Here is a 17,387-nt window from a genome sequence, read left to right as displayed (position 1 = left end):
TTAACAACAGCTGACCTTGAAAATTGCTAGCATCAACCAAAGACCTTGAAGAGATATAGACCCACAGTACAGTGCCCCCTCAATGGCCGATTTCAATTCCAAGTACAACACTAGCACTGCATGTGAGTCTATGAATCTTTAAGGTATTTGGCATCAACTGACTTATGGGTCACTCTGTAGATTATCAATTTGGGTTTTAGCATATTATATCTCAAACAATAAGCATCTTTTGGAAATTTTTGTGGAATTCAAAATTAAAGAAAGCTTAACTTACAAATTATCCTACAAGTTTCACCTGTAACATTTTTCCATACCTGTCATAGTTTTATAGATATGAGCTCTTGAAGGTGTCACAATTTGAAGAAGCTACATGACTGAACAAAAATGGAGCTAGATAAATTTCCTAAAAGTTTTGTTTTGTAGAGTTTTGTGATATCTCCTCTAGTTTCCGAGATAGCTGTTCTGTGAGGAGGGAGTGAGAATCTATTTCACCCTCACCAGCTGTTACTTTACACCTGCTAACTGCAGCACATGTGCAGTAGCCTTCATTTTTGTGTAAGCTAGACTTGAAGGTTATGATCATCTCAACTCAACAATGAATTCAGCAGTGGTCATGAGCGATGCTGAAATAATTGGATAATTAAATTGAATCATTTTATTATTATTACATTAATTTATCAAAATAATTGGATAAATTATTTATAATAAAAAACTGATTATTGTATTGCAATCCAATACTGCAGTTGTAGAAAAAAATCGAGTGGAAAGCTCCTCTATCACTCCCCTCAAAATTACCATGCTCCACTAAGTGTCACATGTTAACTGTTTTGACTGCAGCAGCTAAAAAGTCATGTTTTACCCTCTACATAAATAACTATTGTAATATCATAGATTACAAAGGTGGTAAAGCTTTATTAAATATGTGATAAAGCTTTCGTGATAAGCTATGTGATAAAGATAATAGATACAGCCATAGCAGACCTCTTATATTTTGTCACACAAAACTAGGAACAAAAGAAAAAGGTATCCGCAATTATTCTAGATCATGAAAAGGCTTTCGACTGGAACATTCTAAAAACAGAAATTTACAAAATAGGAATACTAGGCCAAGCAGGGAAGTGGTTAGAAGACTATCTGACAGACAGATAGCAATGCGTGGAGCTTAGATACAACAACAAAGGCAAAACCGTGACCGCCAGATCCCTAGCCCAACCTATGAAAAACGGAGTACCGCAGGGATTTGTGATGGGACCATTATTATTTCTTATTTACATATATGGTTTGCCCAAACAACATCTAATGTTTTCTAAATGTATTCTATTCACCGACGACACAACTTTAATCATAAATGGGAAAGACCAGGACGTACTACAAATAAATTATAATACCACCATAGCTTCAACAAAAACAGCCCTGATAAACCTAAAACTTAATATAAACACCTCCAAAAGTACAGTAATGAACTTCAATACAAGATCAGCAAATGCAACCGAAAACCAACTAAATACCGATGAAGAGGTGACAGATACAGCTCGATTTTTGGGAATTACACTTGATGCACACCTGACATGGAACAAACACATTGAAAAGTTGGTAGGTAAACTATCCTCAGCCCTCTATGCCATCAAACGTATAAAGGCAATAGCTGACAAGAAACTGCTCTGATAGCTTACTACTTGCCACTATTTGCATCTCATACCAGATGACCTCAAACAGATTGAATCTCAAAACCAATTCAAAAATTATCTGCCTTAGAACCCTCTGTATTTAGTACAAGAATTCATGGAGCTAAGCACTCAACAGATCCTCCACTAATACCCTGACCTAACCCTCCCACCTTACCTGACGTGCCCCTGATCTCAATGATATTGGTGGTAAAAAGAAGAGTATAGTAAAGATAATCTTTCAGGTTGCCTCCTCAATGGCTGATTTCAATTCCAAAAGGTCTATAAATGCAGGTCATGACACAATCCCAAGATGCATTGCAAAATCACCATTTATGGGGTTCTAGTTCACCAATTTTCAATTTTTTTATTTTTAGCTGTTAACATTATAGATTGAATTGAACATAACATGATGTGTTATTAGTAATTTGAATTGTAAAAATAATTCTACCTACAGAATTATAGTATTTAGCGAAATACCACAAACTGAATTGTTGATTTTTAGATTTAATTGAAAGATTAATTTTTTTTTGAAGTTGGCCTCCCATATTTCTGTCTTGTCACAATGACTTATGAATCATAATCCTTAGGTTACAAGAATGAGAACACTTTTCAATGATGAATAGATGAATAATTGATGCATTTAATAATGAAATTTTATTATTAAAAAATTGGAAACCTGAATTCACATATTATCTGAACTAGAATATTGTTTTTTAAATGCAAAATGCATGATTTTGATAGGAGCAAATCGACTTATTATTAATTAAAATGAAATATTAAAATACTGATGACCCCTTGGATTGGACAACTCCCTCAAGAAATTTTGTATTGCATCTTTGAAACCTGCAACTTTCAATTATGCAGAGTTGGTGAAAATTATGGAAATAGCTGAATATTTCTTTTACAAATACAATTTGACAATAGGTATTATTGGAGATCCTATATGAAATGAATAATCAATCTGTCCCTCCAACATCTTTGTCCCCCATATGAATCTAAATTTATTTTTCAAATGAAAAGGTGGTCATGTGATACATGATTCCCATACGGAGTTCTGATAGAAAATGAATGACAGAAACAACACGTTGATCATGTGTCAGTGCAAGAAGGTCTGTCTGTGTGATAGCTTCCAAATAACCTCATCTGATTTTCATGGATGAATGGATGGAAAAACTGTTGTAATTGCATGCAATAAATTCTTAAGCTGACTCACTGTTGAATCACAACACATTTCTTCCTCAGACACATTCAATGTTATTGGTTATACATGATTGATTAATGCTCTCTTAAGTTATTGTAGAACATACAAACAGGCAAACAATGACTTTGGCATTCAGTAAGTCAAAAGTAAGAACTTGCTTATGCTAGTGCAATTGAATGAAATTATTTGTGATGATAATGATTGGACTATTAAAATTATATAATTATCAAATAAAGTGACGTTTCTTTTTTGTGTAGTTACATAATATAGTTGAACTGTTTTCTGCCATTATCAGCTCCAGTCACAGTTCATGGTAACCGTATTCACAAATCATGTTACACTCAAAGAACCAATTGAATGAAAACGTTACCTGCAAACAGAAGCAGGAAACGAAACAGAAAAATAAAATCCCTATATTTTGTGGTGTTAAGTTGTGAGTTGTACCTATTGCTGGTTGAGCTCATAAAGTAGAAGCATAGAGTAAAGATAGGCTACTGTTTAAAGATAATTGTATCAGTGTTGTCTATGATAGAGGAATGTATTTCTTTCTCTGTGTTGAGTCTATTAGGCCAACTATTCACTGCCAGTATCAGCTCCCTCCAGTCTCCAGATATAGTGCTTGGTTACTGTCATCACAAAGAACTGAATGAATGGAAAAACCCTTACCTGGGCTGTGTAAAAACACAGCTTAGTAAAATAAATGTTAGATATTTATTTCTTTGTGGTAAGACCAAGATGGATTTGTGACTTCAACCTGCAATATCCGATTTGTTGCTCTGTAGGTACCCCACTACATTCTTGGTATTTTGAATTGATTCATTTTTAAAACTTTATGATTTATTTTTTAAAAATCCAATCGTATTTCTATGAAGGTGAGTGCAATATTTGAACTATTTTTGTTAATAAATTATTGAATCACTTTAAATTATGAAGGGATACTTTCCTCCAAATAAGTTGTCTCTGTTCTATTACATCAGCCATCCAGCTTTGTCGCCTTGTCAAAAAATAGCTTGTATCAGAATTATTCATAAAGGTTTTTCCAATCACTGAATTAATCAACATTATACCTTTATAATATTACAAGAATTATTATTTGATAATCATTATGGTATTGATTTGAATTGATCCATTTCAAGTGATTTCATGGTACCGTATGTTTTAAAAATATGAGAACAAGAAGTAGTAGCATTCTTGGATTTGAATGTTTTGAAATTATAGTGAGGTCCACGTTATAATGGCAGTGTAGGAAGATAGGAGAAAAGGGTTGCCAGATCTCAGCCTTGCCACCCAAAAAGCTGATACTGGTATATCTGATCAATTTAACTGTTCATTATTGTTGAAAATCATTAATCATATTTTATTTGTCAAGTAAATATATTTTTTAAAGATGTAATAATATATTTTCATGACTGAGATTGAATATTTTGCCAATTAGTTGAATTTCTACTTTGTTGATGAACGATGTGGCAACATCGCAAAGTGTGAAAGAAATAGTGCCATCTGCTTCCTTGAATGATAAACAAGGATAGCAACACCATTGCAAATTACACACTGCCATTATAACATGGCCCTCACTATAGCGGTAAACTTAATTTCTACAAAGATGTCGCAATCTCGGTGCACTCACAAAGTAGGAGAACATTTCCTCTTCTCTGTGGTGCACTCGAGTTGGTCTTGATGCCAGGAAAAATGCACAAACCACTCTCTGTCTCAGACAGCACCGTATCACACAAGCGTTAGCAACGGGTTTTTCCCGTTCCATTCAGTCAGATCTTTGAATGTAACGTTCTTTGTGATGATGGTTACCGAGCACTGTAACTGGAGCCAATCGTCATTCTATTTGATGAAGATATTATTATCCAATGATGATTTATCATTAAATTCGATAGAATAATCAATATTATTATCATTTTATTCAATAAAAGGAAGAGTACTTTTGAAAAATATAATTAATAAAATATAACAGTTGTTATTTAACTGATGTTAAAAAACACTATAACTAAGTCAGCATATTATCATTTCAAAACAAAAACCGAACCCTCAACCTCCCCTTTTACATTTAAAACATCAATAAACATAGGTAACTATTTGAAAAACCTCCAATCCCTCTCAGCATATTGCAATTTCAAAGCAAAATCCTAACCTATTCTATCCACCTCTGAAATATCAAAAAGCATAATTCTACCTGGACCCTAGCCCTTTCTAGCATATTGCAATTTTAAAGCAAAAACCTAACCTAACCTTATGGAACATTATTAAATATAATCCAGAAAAACCTAACCACTAACCCCTAACCCCTTCACATTTAATAATTTAGATTTCAAAGCAAAATCCTAACCCCCCATTAACCTATCATTTCACATTTGAAACATCAAAAAACATAATCACTTTGAACAATTAATTACGACATAGCAGTCAGGTATTTATATAAATAAAAGCTATTAGCTTCTACTTACATTAGTGTAGCGCTTTCGGACACTAGGCCCTTTATCAACACTGGCTGTCACTTCCGTTGTTGAATACATATGGTTAGTAAGCAGCCTGGGTTGTGGGAGTGGCGGGAATTTTTGAACTGTTGGCGGCGGGGGTGGCGGGAATGTTTGTATTCGTGGATTATTGGAGTAGGAGGTTGAAGAGGCTGTGTGATTTGAAGTTTGTTTGCTCATTAATTAAGGATGTTGTGGGGGTCTCTTTTAGTATGTTTATATATTTCAAATTGTTCCAAGGTGTTTAGTTCAGGCCCTTTGTTTCTGATGTATAGAATCACAAAGGTCCTGAACTAACCCCTAACTCTTTCACATTTGTTGAACGATAGACAAGGATAGCAACACCATTGCAAATCGAACACTACCATTATAACGTGGACCTCACTATAGATACTCAAAGAATACTTTTGAATAACTATGTTATAACTGTGACTGTTGCTGGCTGTTACTCTGTTTCTGAGACAAAGAGAAGCTGCTGTAAAATGCATATTTAGATAGGAAGATACCTCTCTATATATATTCTGTTCTGTGGTGTTGCATCTAGCATCAAGTTGCCATTTGCCAATTAAGTAGCTAATTGTTTTTTTTTAGTTTTTTTTTGTCTCTGGTAGTTTAGTAGTCCATTCTATTTTAGTCCAATATCAATTTATATATAAAATACTAAATGGAGTCAGAAGTAAGTAGCCTACTTGAAAATTTTATAAGTATTAAATCAAAATAGACGTACATAACCTAAAACTCAGTGAGGTCTTTTCCAATATTAACCATTATGGTATTATTTATTTTGATTATATCTCATCTCTTGATAATAAAAAATGTCTGTTGTCTTCTCCCAATCATATTATATATTATAATTTGTAAAAATTTGACTGAGTCATTGTCAATTGTCATTTGTGTTTATATTCAATTATGATTTGTGAATTGTGATTGTCAATGAAATAAATGAATGAATAAATTAAGGTTTTAGAGCATTATTGAGCAATTGCTAATTTGCTACATTACATGATTCATATTTACATGATATTCATCAGATTAGATTAGAACATGTTTAATAGATCTGTAAAAACATGTTGATTTCAATCAACAGTTGACCACATTACTTGACCAGCAGTATGTCGGCGAATCTCCTGCTCCCCTAAGTACAATAATGAACACTTGAAACACAAAGTTCAACAAGATGGCTCTGGACAATGTAATAATCAAAACAATTGAAACTGGTCATCTCACCATCACCAATATCACACTAATAATGTTGTACCTAAACCTAGCACAAGTTTATAGGCTACTCTAGACTAGATAAAACAAGTTTGAACTTGGACAAAATGTCTAAGTAGCCCATGTTTTCAATCTGATCAAAAATTTTAATTGTATTAAACATTCAAGTGAGCATGCATGAAAACATCAACATTTTACAAGTCTTGACTTGTTTTATTCAGTTTAAAAGTGTCTCAAAACTTACTCTCTAAAATTAAAGCAGTAGGTTATATTTTTGAAATGACAGGTAAATCATTAATGTAATCTGTCTTCCATAATATTCAATCTATTATCACAGTAAGCTTTACAATAATTTGTTTTCTAGCAATAACATTCAATAATTCTTAATATTGTGATAGTCATTGTGAGGTTGCTGGAATTCCGCCAGCCCTGAAAACCACCACTCACCAAAAAAATGGTCAGTTTTAACGGACGCCCCCAAAGTGGAATAGTGAAAGACAAACTGGGTCTATTCCTATTTTACATCATCTTATCATTTTTTGGCAGCACTGAACCTGTATTCCTCTTAGTTTGTAGTAACATTAAAAAGGATGAAAAGTCAAAAGGCCTATTAAAAGTGTTCATTATAGGAGTTATTATTAGTTTTAGTAATACTCTTATATTTGGAAATTTTATCATATTCTGAGAATCAAATTTATGGAAACATAATTATAATATATTTTTATCTTGAATCTCCTACTAGTGTCCAACTGTATTGATAACAAAATTAAGATATTCATAGGCTCAGATATAATATGCTCAGATTGGAGAATGTGGTCGATATGCATTAGCCTTTCTATTTTATAGGTTAGTTCTAATATTATTAATGATCATCATTCTGGCTCTACTCAACTGGAAAATTCCATTGACCAAACCATTGACTGCTAGACTAGTTACTCGAGATTGATAGTTGAATGAAAAAAAAGCCTTCATAATATTCAACCAACAATATGATTTTGAACTCATTGACAAAATAATCATCTACAGCTCTGTAAAAAGATTCCACTTTGACCAGTTGGAAAACGTTGTCAACCTTTGGTCGATAGAATTTTTCGGCCGGGGGTAAACCAAGCTTGTCTTGTATGTGAAGCGACAAGCTGGATAAAAAAAAGACCTAGTTTGTCTTTGTCCCAGTTTGACAAAATATCCCAATTCGTTCCATTTTTACTTTCAAGTTACCCAAATTTCATATTTTCTATATGTTTCAAGGTCCCCTGAGTCCAAAAACATGATTTTTGAGTGTTGGTCTGTGTGTGTGGGTGTGTGTGTCTGTGAACACAATAACTCCATTCCTAATCAACCGATTGACTTGAAATTTTAAACTCAAGGTCCTTATACCATGAGGAATTAGGAATTCAATAAAATTCAATTCAAGATGGCGGATAATTACTAAAAAACCATGTTTTTCACGGTTTTCTTGAGAATGGCTCTAACGATTTTCTTCAAATTTATACCATGGATAGCTATTTATAAGCCCTATCAACTAACATCAGTCTCATTTCTGGGAAAATTGCAGGAGCTCCTTAATATTCTTGGGGAAAATGGTGGATAATCACTGAAAAACCATGTTTTTCACAGTTTTCTCAAAAATGGCTCTAACGATTTTCTTTACATTTATACCATGGATAGCTATTATTATTAATGGATAGCTTTATTCATGAGCCTATCAACTGACATGAGTCTCATTTCTGGGAAAATTGCAGGAGCTCCGTAATATTCTTGGGAAAAATGGCGGATGATTACTAAAAAACCGTGTTTTTCACGATTTTCTCAAAAATGACTTGACCGTTTTTTTCAAATTTATATCCTGTATAGTTATTTATCAGCTCTATTAACTGGCTTGAGTCTCCTCCCTGAGAAATTAACAAGGGGTCCACCCCATCCTTGAGAAATTTACTTTGTATCCTCCTTCTCATGCATGAGGTAGGTAGGTGGAGCAGTTCATAAAAAGAACACATAGTCGAGATATTTCATCTGTAGAACAGCTGTTTTGACGAATTTAAAAAAATATCGAATTTCACAAATTACACAAAGGAAAAAGTACTCTTAAAACAATTATATATACACATATACAATAGTCTGATCGTAGTTTCAAATATGTTGCTGCCAATCGTCATTATGCTATTCCCCTAAATTATTCTCCTTTAAGAATGGGGCTTACAGTTCAATGAGCAAGGAAAGTTGTGTGAGTGTACCACACCAGATTTTTTTGTGGTTTTCTGCGACCCCTCATAGTGTTCACTGTTCGCGGTGTTCTCTGATTGGAGATTTACTGATAAATATAATAATTTTATTTACTTTTTTGAGCAGATTTTCAATGGATTGCAGATCAAGGAAGAAATTGAGGCATTCCTGGATGGTCCAATGGATATTGACAGAAGTGACCTTGAATTATCCTTGAAGGCTGAATTAGACTATGAGGATCAGTCAAATGTGAGTCGATTAAATAATATTATGTCATATAATTCAAATAGACTTGTTCACCCTAAGTCATGGTACATAATTACCAACTAGCAAATTTACCATTTTACGAATTAGCAAATTTTATCATTCTCCAGGATCTGAATGGGAGTAGATTCATCTGATCTGAAGGTGTGGTTATATTGAAGTAAATCAGATGCTGGCTTCATAATTTAGAGACCTGGGCTCAAATCCCGGCCCAAACAAGATATTTTCCTCAGCAACTCTCATGTTTTAGATGAACACATTAAGTTGTCGATCCCGGCTGCCTGAAAACAGTCGGTAGGTCATGTCAGAAGCTCTGAAATTGATCATTTATCTCATGATCAATAGATTAATGTCACTACTGAAATTGATTCTTATTTAGTTATCCATTCTGTGTGATTTCAATAATTGAAGCCACTTTGGAATGTTTTTGGTAACTGGAACCATTCTAATTAATTGCAGATGTCCACATGTGACCAGGGGACAGATAGCCAATCACCAGTCTCAGAGCACAATTCATTGAGTGGAAAATCAGATTCAAGGTTGACTAGAGCCATTGAAAGAGAAGTGTGTGGTAAGTACAGTGATAACATTGTTGATGTATAATTTGTAATTCATAATTCAACTTGTATTGTTCATTCGAATTTGCATCAGCTGTGTGTTTCAAGTATCTTTCAACTGCACCAATCACAGGGCCTGTCTCATGAACATTTAGAAATCTCCTGAAATAAGAGCAGCTGACAGTAGGGTGTGCAAACACTGTTGTGACATTCACCCTATGAAATCAGTGGAAATGATAGGAACGTATTGTTGCCACTTATTCATTACCAATGTTTTCCATAGTAGATAGCTGTGATGCAAGTTATCTAACCAGGTTAACTATCAGAACTAATATTTATTTATTTTTCATTGATCAATCCTGAATTCAATAGATTTGATAGTCATGGAATAAATTTTGGCATGACAACGTCTTATAAATTGGTTTGCCGGGTGGCGGGTGATACTTCAAGAAACTGTGTTATGCTCTGCTCATGTTATGCGCTCACAATGAGAGCGAGTGAGAGGCACGCGTCCCTTCCACTCGGGCATGGTTAGCCTGCCTAAGAGCGAGAGAGACAGACATAAAAAGTGAAAGGCACGCGTCCCTTCCACTCGAGCACAGTTAGCCCGCCTAAGAGCGAGAGAGAGTGAGTGAGAGAGATAGGCATACACACTGGTTCATGTCTTGCACTTCTATTTCGCTTTGGCACCTGCATACAAGTTTACATGTTGCCAGTTAATTATAAAACGATTGTGTAGTGATAGTGAGAAGGAAGTTTCGTCCATCGCAACAATTCAAACAGCAAAGGTAAATAATTTCAGACTGATAATATAACATGATGAAATAAATGTCTAAGACTTAAGTGAATAGGTTATGTTGTAGTAATCACAATGTTGTGGTAGTTTTCAATCACAAAAGTAGTATAAATCGTTTCTCAGCCAGTAAACGCTGTTTCATTGTATGCAAATGTATTGCAAGTTATTGTATGTATATTTGTATATAAATACGTATGTATGTGTAAAGGTAAAAATAAAATTTTGTTAATATGAAATTCAGTGCGAGATTCTTTGTATAAATAAATGTTTTAAATTGTTACTATTATTTCATCCTTCTTCCTACTATTCACATTAAAATTATTTTACCACTCAAAGTCGTTGTCACGTAAAACTTTCGCCTCTATACCTTTACAGGCAGCCATTACAGTAGACTTTACAGGCAACCATGCAATTTTTATAATTCATAATTTGTCTGGAATTAACAATTTCTAGGACACTGTACTCAGTTATTTTAATAATTGATCAGCATTCAATGAATTCGAAAATTCTAAATGAAAACCGTGATAAAAGTTGAGGAGTACTTACAGACGTGATTTCATTGTGAACCACACTTAGAACGACGAACTTGTGTAAGAAATTGGAGCTCTCTAGAGGTTTCAACTTCTTTATTTTCATTATTAAATCTATTTTCAAAATGACAATGTGTATAGATTTAGTTCTTGGATTTTACTCTGTATTTTCTCATTGTACTCTTTCGCATCCTTTGATCCTTTCTCCTTCTCCTCATCATCTTCCACCTCATACTCTTCCACTTCTTCTTTTTCCACTGCTTTCTCATCTTTCTTCTTCTCATCAACATCTTACTCCTCTCCCATCTCCTCATCCTCCTCCTGGTCCTCTCCTGGTCTATCTCTTACTCCTCCTTCTCTTGTACCTCCTCTTCCTTTTCCACCTCATCCACCCTAATCACCACAAAATCCTCCTCCACCTCATCTTACTCCTCCTCCTCCTCCTATCCTGGCTCTCGTTGAGCTTTTACATTCTTCTTATGTTCTCTTTTCGGCCTTTTCTCTTAACTTACATAAATATCCTTATCTACTAAATTTACTTATAATTGAATTTACCAAATACCCTTAATTTTGTGTTGACTCTGTTCACAACACTGTAGTGGATCTCATGTGCTTGTTTGTATTTCAGGTGGTAGAACAGCCAAAGTAGTATCAGTAAGGTTGAAGGATTTGTTCGAAGGCTGCAATCAACAGAAGTTATGTCCATACCAGGTGAGAGGATTGTGTCTGTTTGAAAGTTATTGAAAGTCATTTCCATTTGCTTATAAACTGTATTCAAGATTATTTCAAATTTCTTGTTGTCAAGTAAAATCTTGTTAACTGTTGTGTATTATAAATATTTTCACTGTAGGCTTCCAACAACACTTTTGACTTCTGTGTCTTCTGATTATGTTGTTTTCCATTCTATAGAGAATCTGTTACCAGTTTTTGAATGATCTGTTCCAATTATTTCAACTCGAGTCTTTCATGTCTCAATAAGTCATAGTAGAAACATGTTTTCCACAGATTATATATGTTCATATTCCATCTATTCACGTGCAGGTGCTACCCGTGCTCTGCAATGGTCTGTTAAAAGCTTAAATCGATTGAATTTAGTTTAATATTTTCTTGCTGTTGGAAATATAACCACTTGTAATATTTTACTATATAACGACTTTTTGGTTTAGTATTTTATAATATGTAGGCATTATATTAAAAATTATATAATTCGTTTTATCTTAAAGACTGTTATCAATTGACCAATAAAAATGAAAGAAAGGCCCACAATCATCCTCAACAAATCAAGAATCTTTATGTGAAATTCCAGTTAACCAGTTTTGTGGCATCTTAATTTCTGTTTTATGAATTATTCAAAACTGGGTAACAGTATAGAAAAATCACCCTATTTCTTCAACTCATCCACAATCAAGTCTGCTGTAGTAATAATTGTAGTAATTGATTAACATTGACGTTGCTATCCTTGTCTTTTTGACAGAGCAGATAGTGCTATCCTTTTCCAGCTCCACAACTTCGCCAGAACGTATTTTACAATATAGAAATATAATTATTTAACAAAACAATATTGCAATATATACTGTTGGTAAATGTTACTTCTTATTCCTACACTTTTCATTTCACATCATAAAAAAGCTATTCACCCTAAATCTGTTACAATCACCCTTCTACAATACAGTTTGCTAGTCATCTAAAATTAATGACCTCATAAACCACTGTGAATAATGTAGTCTATAATAATAATACAAGTCCTGGCATTGATTGTGAATGTGTATGTGTTGCAGATGGCGACAGTTACTGTTAAAAAGGAGGAGGAGGAGGATGATAGCAGCCAGCAACCAGCTGCAGTGGAAGATGAATGCAGCCAACAACATTATCTAATCCCTGGCTACAACATGATCTTCATCAAAGAGGAGGCATATGGTGAGATGCATTCTATTACTAACCGATTCCTGATTGACCAGGGTCTACACTCCTTGCTTGGGTGATTAGATTGTGGCCAGCTTTCTCACATGAAGTGGTTTTATGTTTGGGAGTGGAATTCCTGTGTAAATGCTACCCCTGAATGGGCTGTCTGCCACATGTCAACCATGCACATGTACAGAACAAATGTGTAGTGTGTTCAGATTATCCCATAAAATTGCATATATCAATCTAAAGATGTTTATGTTTTTGAAGGGGGGGGATTCAAAGATCCAAATGTTCAAAGAACCTCACACGTCAACTGAAGCTTATTGTGTGTCCCAAAGTATGCTTGTTGGGCAAACCAACTCCTGTGTCCTTTACTTGGTCCAAGAGTTTTTTCCCTATACCAACATTCCATTCCTCACCTGGTTGGTTGCAATCTAAAGATGATTGCCTACAACTTTTTTTTAATTTGAACTTCTTCAATCTCATTAATTTCCTCTGATTAATCTAACTTTTATTACCACTGTCTCTATGTAACAACATGACAATTCAATATCATATCATTACAAAAAATTTACTCTTGACAAAAAAAGGTATATTTAGATCATTATTCATAAAGGTATAATTGATAATTATTACTGAGAATTAAGAATTAATAATATTGTATCAGATATGCTGGAAGGACTTGAAACACAGCTATCTACTATAGGAGGTGATAAAAGAAAACTCACTCCCTAACATACAAGTAACTTAATAATTATGTTATTATTAATCATTACAGATGATCAAGAGGCTGAAGGAAGTGCAGTGAAGAGTGAACCAGAGATGTGGCCTTCAAACTGCAGCACATCTGGCCGAGACTATGCAACAGAAGTGGGTGGACTGAATGAGCATTCAATCTCTCCAGTGGAAAAGTGCACTGAGTCATCTGTGGCTGGCAAAAAGACCAAGCTATACAGCTGTGCTGACTGTAGCTATAAGACACCAAGGTTTAGTCATTTGAAGTCACATATCAGAACACATACTGGAGAAAAACCTTTCAGCTGCGAATTTTGTGATTTCAAAAGTGCTAGGTTGGGTCATTTGAAAGAACATATCAGAACACATACTGGAGAAAAACCTTTCTGCTGCGAGTTTTGTGACTTCAAAAGTGCTCAGCTAAGTAATTTGAGAGCACATATCAAAACACACACTGGAGAAAAACCTTTCAGCTGCAAGTTCTGTGACTTCAAAAGTTCTGAGTCAGGTAATTTGAAAGTACATATCAGAACCCATACTGGAGAAAAACCTTTCAGCTGCAAGTTCTGTGACTTCAAAAGTTCTCAGTTAGGTAATTTGAAAGCACATATCAGAACACATACTGGAGAAAAACCTTTCAGCTGCAAGTTCTGTGACTTCAAAAGTTCTCATCTAAGTACTTTGAAAGCACATATCAGAACACATACTGGAGAAAAACCATTCAGCTGCGAGTTTTGTGACTTCAAAAGTGCTCATCCAAGTACTTTGAAAGCACATATCAAAACACATACTGGAGAAAAACCTTTCAGCTGCAAGTTTTGTGACTTCAAATGTGCTGTATTGGGTAATTTGAATACATCAATAATTGTCACAGATCATATGAATATGATTGGGATACAACAACAGGCTTGGCCCAAAAATGGTATTCCAAATTTCATAAAGAAAAACATTTTATATGTTTTCTTAATCCAATTTTCAATATTCGAATCTTATTCAAGGACAACATTTTTGTATCATGCTCTTGGTGTAAATGAGGCTTGTTTTGGCATTAAGCTGTAAACCTCTTTTGAGTTATATTTGGGAGTATTCTTATATATTCAATAGTATTATTTTTAGATGTTATAATATTATATTATTATAATATTGTGTATGTTTTTGAGAAATGAATTTGAAAAAAATTGAATATTATCATTTTCATGTGAGGTAATGTATTTTTATATAAACAAATAACTATGTGCAATAAAATATATTATGTTTCCTGTTGAGAATACATGAATTTAGGTAGAATCAATTACACCACCAAAACAAATAGTTAGCCTTAGTTGCACAAAAGCCTGTTTAATTTTTAATCATTGTTAAACTCTACAAGAACCAATGAGAGAAGGCTTCTCTGATTGGCTCTCATGACATCTAATCGAGATTGAAAGTCAACAGACTTTCCTGCAAGGTTTTCACATTTTTCAGTGCTAACATAAATGCATAGTGCATAACATGTTTTTGTATTAGTATTGACATGGCGTCAGTATTACAAAAATCAGACAAGTGTAAATGTTATAACCTGTTGAAACCCTAGAAAAGTAAACTATCTTGGAAAAACATAAGTGCCAAGCTAAATGAAGCGGTTTTCAGGAGAGTCGGCAGGGCAGGAAGCTCTCTGATTGGCTGACTATAAGCTGGTTTCCAAATGCCAAACCAGTTGTACAGCTTCTTGTCCTGCTGACTGGTCTGAAAAAATCCTCATGTGGCTTGGTCCTGAAGGGTATGGTATATTCATATTTTCAGGACTATGGGTTCATCAGCTGAATAAACAATGTTTATGGACTATAGTCCGGGAGATATTAATTTTAACATGGTTCTCTCTTGAAGACAGAGAGGCCCAATGCTCTTTCCTTCACTGATCACTGCCACTACCTAACAGCATTCTCCCTACTTTTGTGTCAGCATCCAATTGTGTGCAGCCTGCTTACTCCTCCCCACTACTCTGTCCATGCTACAAACTGTGCAAGGAAAAATCAGTTCCCCTCTTCATGTTGAAAGTAATATCTCTCAAACCTTAGAAAGAAAATCTATTCATTCATGATGCCTGAACAAAATTTTGTCAAACAAAAATTAAAAGAATTATTGAAAAATGTTTCAAAAGAATAAAAGCTGTTGTAATGTCCTTGAAAAAAACACTGGAAAGGAATAATCTAAACTTGATAAATATTGATGATAAATTTTTGTTTTTAATTCTATATGTATCAAAAAATGCCATATTGTCTTTTTTTAATACCTCCAACAGAGAAAACTTGCTACTGAAATAAAAATAAAATATTATAATACTAGAGACCTCCTGGGTTGGAGAACTTGCCCAAGAAATGTTTTATTGCAATTTTTGAAACCTGCAACTATCAATTATACAGAATTGGTTAAGATTATGGAAACAGCTAAATATTTCTTTTACAAGGATAATTTGATAGTAGGTTTCATTGGAGATCCTATTTGAAATGAGAAATCACTCTGTCCCTTCAATATCTTTGTCCCCCATATGAAACCAAATTAATTTTTTAAATAAGAATGTGGTCATGTGATACATGATTCCCATACAGAGCTCCAAGAGAAAATGAATGATGTAAACAACACATTGATATCTCAACCTGTATCATTTTGTTTATGTAAAAGTTGTAAATTATGTTGAATATCATCAACCAGCTGAAATCATGTTTCAGCACAAGAAGGTATGTCTGTGTGATCAATGTTAGTAGACAGAAGGTTGGTCACTCATTCAATGTATTGGAGTTGAAATGCAATTGGAGTGGGGGAACTGCAGCTGTGACGTAGGCTGTAGTACAAATTGTAGAACATGTGCTCGATTCCAGCTTGTCTTCAATGCATTATATTATGTGAATGCAATGCTTCGAATTTATTGGGATCAGTCATGGCATATTTAGATAATAGCTTACTCTATCTATAGTAGGCTGTGGATCAGTTTATCATTTTTTTGTTTTATTATCGGTGTATATAATATTATAATTCACAGTCAGATAGAGTAGTGTGTTGAACAATGCAGTGTTAGGCAATGTTTGCAGTGCATTATTAGTTAACTATTATTTTGTTATAGATATTTTTTGTAGTCTTCCAGTGTGCATCATTATGACTGTAATACAAATCGAACTTTACCTTACCGTAATTGATATTTTATGTAAATAGTTAGTTTTTTCTTGACCACTTGGTAAGTTATTTTCCTGCAATGTCTGCTAGCTGTACAGTTCAGAGTTGTAAAAATTATGCAGAAAAGTGTTGAAAAAAGTGTTCACCGAAGGTCAAATTGCAAGGCTACTGAACAATAAAATACTGAAATGGAATGAGAGTGATATTGTTTTAGCATTAGCACTTTGTTCTTCATCTAGGAGAGCATACAACTTTCTAGGATTAGAAATGAACTTACCATTACCAGGATTGTCAACTCTATTAATGTGGACAAGGAATATTAAATGTCTTCCAGACCAAATTCTTGGACCACACACAAAAGTTCAGGTTGTGATGGCTAGGAGTCTATGTAGGAAATGGAAGCAAATAATATACTATGCATTTGATCAAAAAATAACAAAATATATTCTTCTTGAAGTTATTTCTGAACTGAAATATCAGACTTCAAAGTTGTTGGTAGAGTGAGTGACATGGGTGGAGGAAACCAAAGTCTATGGAATTCATTGTATGTGACAATATTGCAAAATCAACAATAAAATACTGAAATGGAATGAGAGTGATATTGTTTTAGCATTAACACTTTGTTCTTCATCTAGGAGAGCATACAACTTTCTAGGAT

At 34.1% G+C, this 17,387-nt stretch overlaps 1 protein-coding gene across 33 annotated transcripts in view; it reads left to right on the top strand.

Moving 5' to 3' along the window:
• LOC111054622 (gastrula zinc finger protein XlCGF57.1) overlaps positions 1-17,387 on the top strand; it is a 721,792-nt gene that overhangs the window by 613,920 nt on the left and 90,485 nt on the right. For 3 of the 33 annotated variants that reach the window (XM_039440895.1, XM_039440892.1, XM_039440900.1), the window contains exons 2-3: positions 8,916-9,041; positions 9,516-9,627. The exons of 12 other annotated variants lie outside the window; for them this stretch is intronic. In XM_039440895.1, the coding sequence (XP_039296829.1) occupies positions 8,916-9,041; positions 9,516-9,627 (238 nt within the window). Of the gene's footprint in view, positions 1-5,818; positions 6,031-8,915; positions 9,042-9,247; positions 9,351-9,515; positions 9,628-12,717; positions 12,857-13,622; positions 14,424-17,387 lie in introns of those variants that run through there. 18 more of the 33 variants (XR_005572894.1, XR_005572895.1, XM_039440928.1 and 15 more) reach the window with 14 other exon arrangements.

The sequence above is a fragment of the Nilaparvata lugens genome, chromosome 14 (assembly GCF_014356525.2).
Source record: "Nilaparvata lugens isolate BPH chromosome 14, ASM1435652v1, whole genome shotgun sequence".
NCBI classification, from domain to species: Eukaryota; Metazoa; Arthropoda; class Insecta; order Hemiptera; family Delphacidae; genus Nilaparvata; species Nilaparvata lugens.
This window is presented reverse-complemented; position numbering and strand designations above follow the sequence as displayed.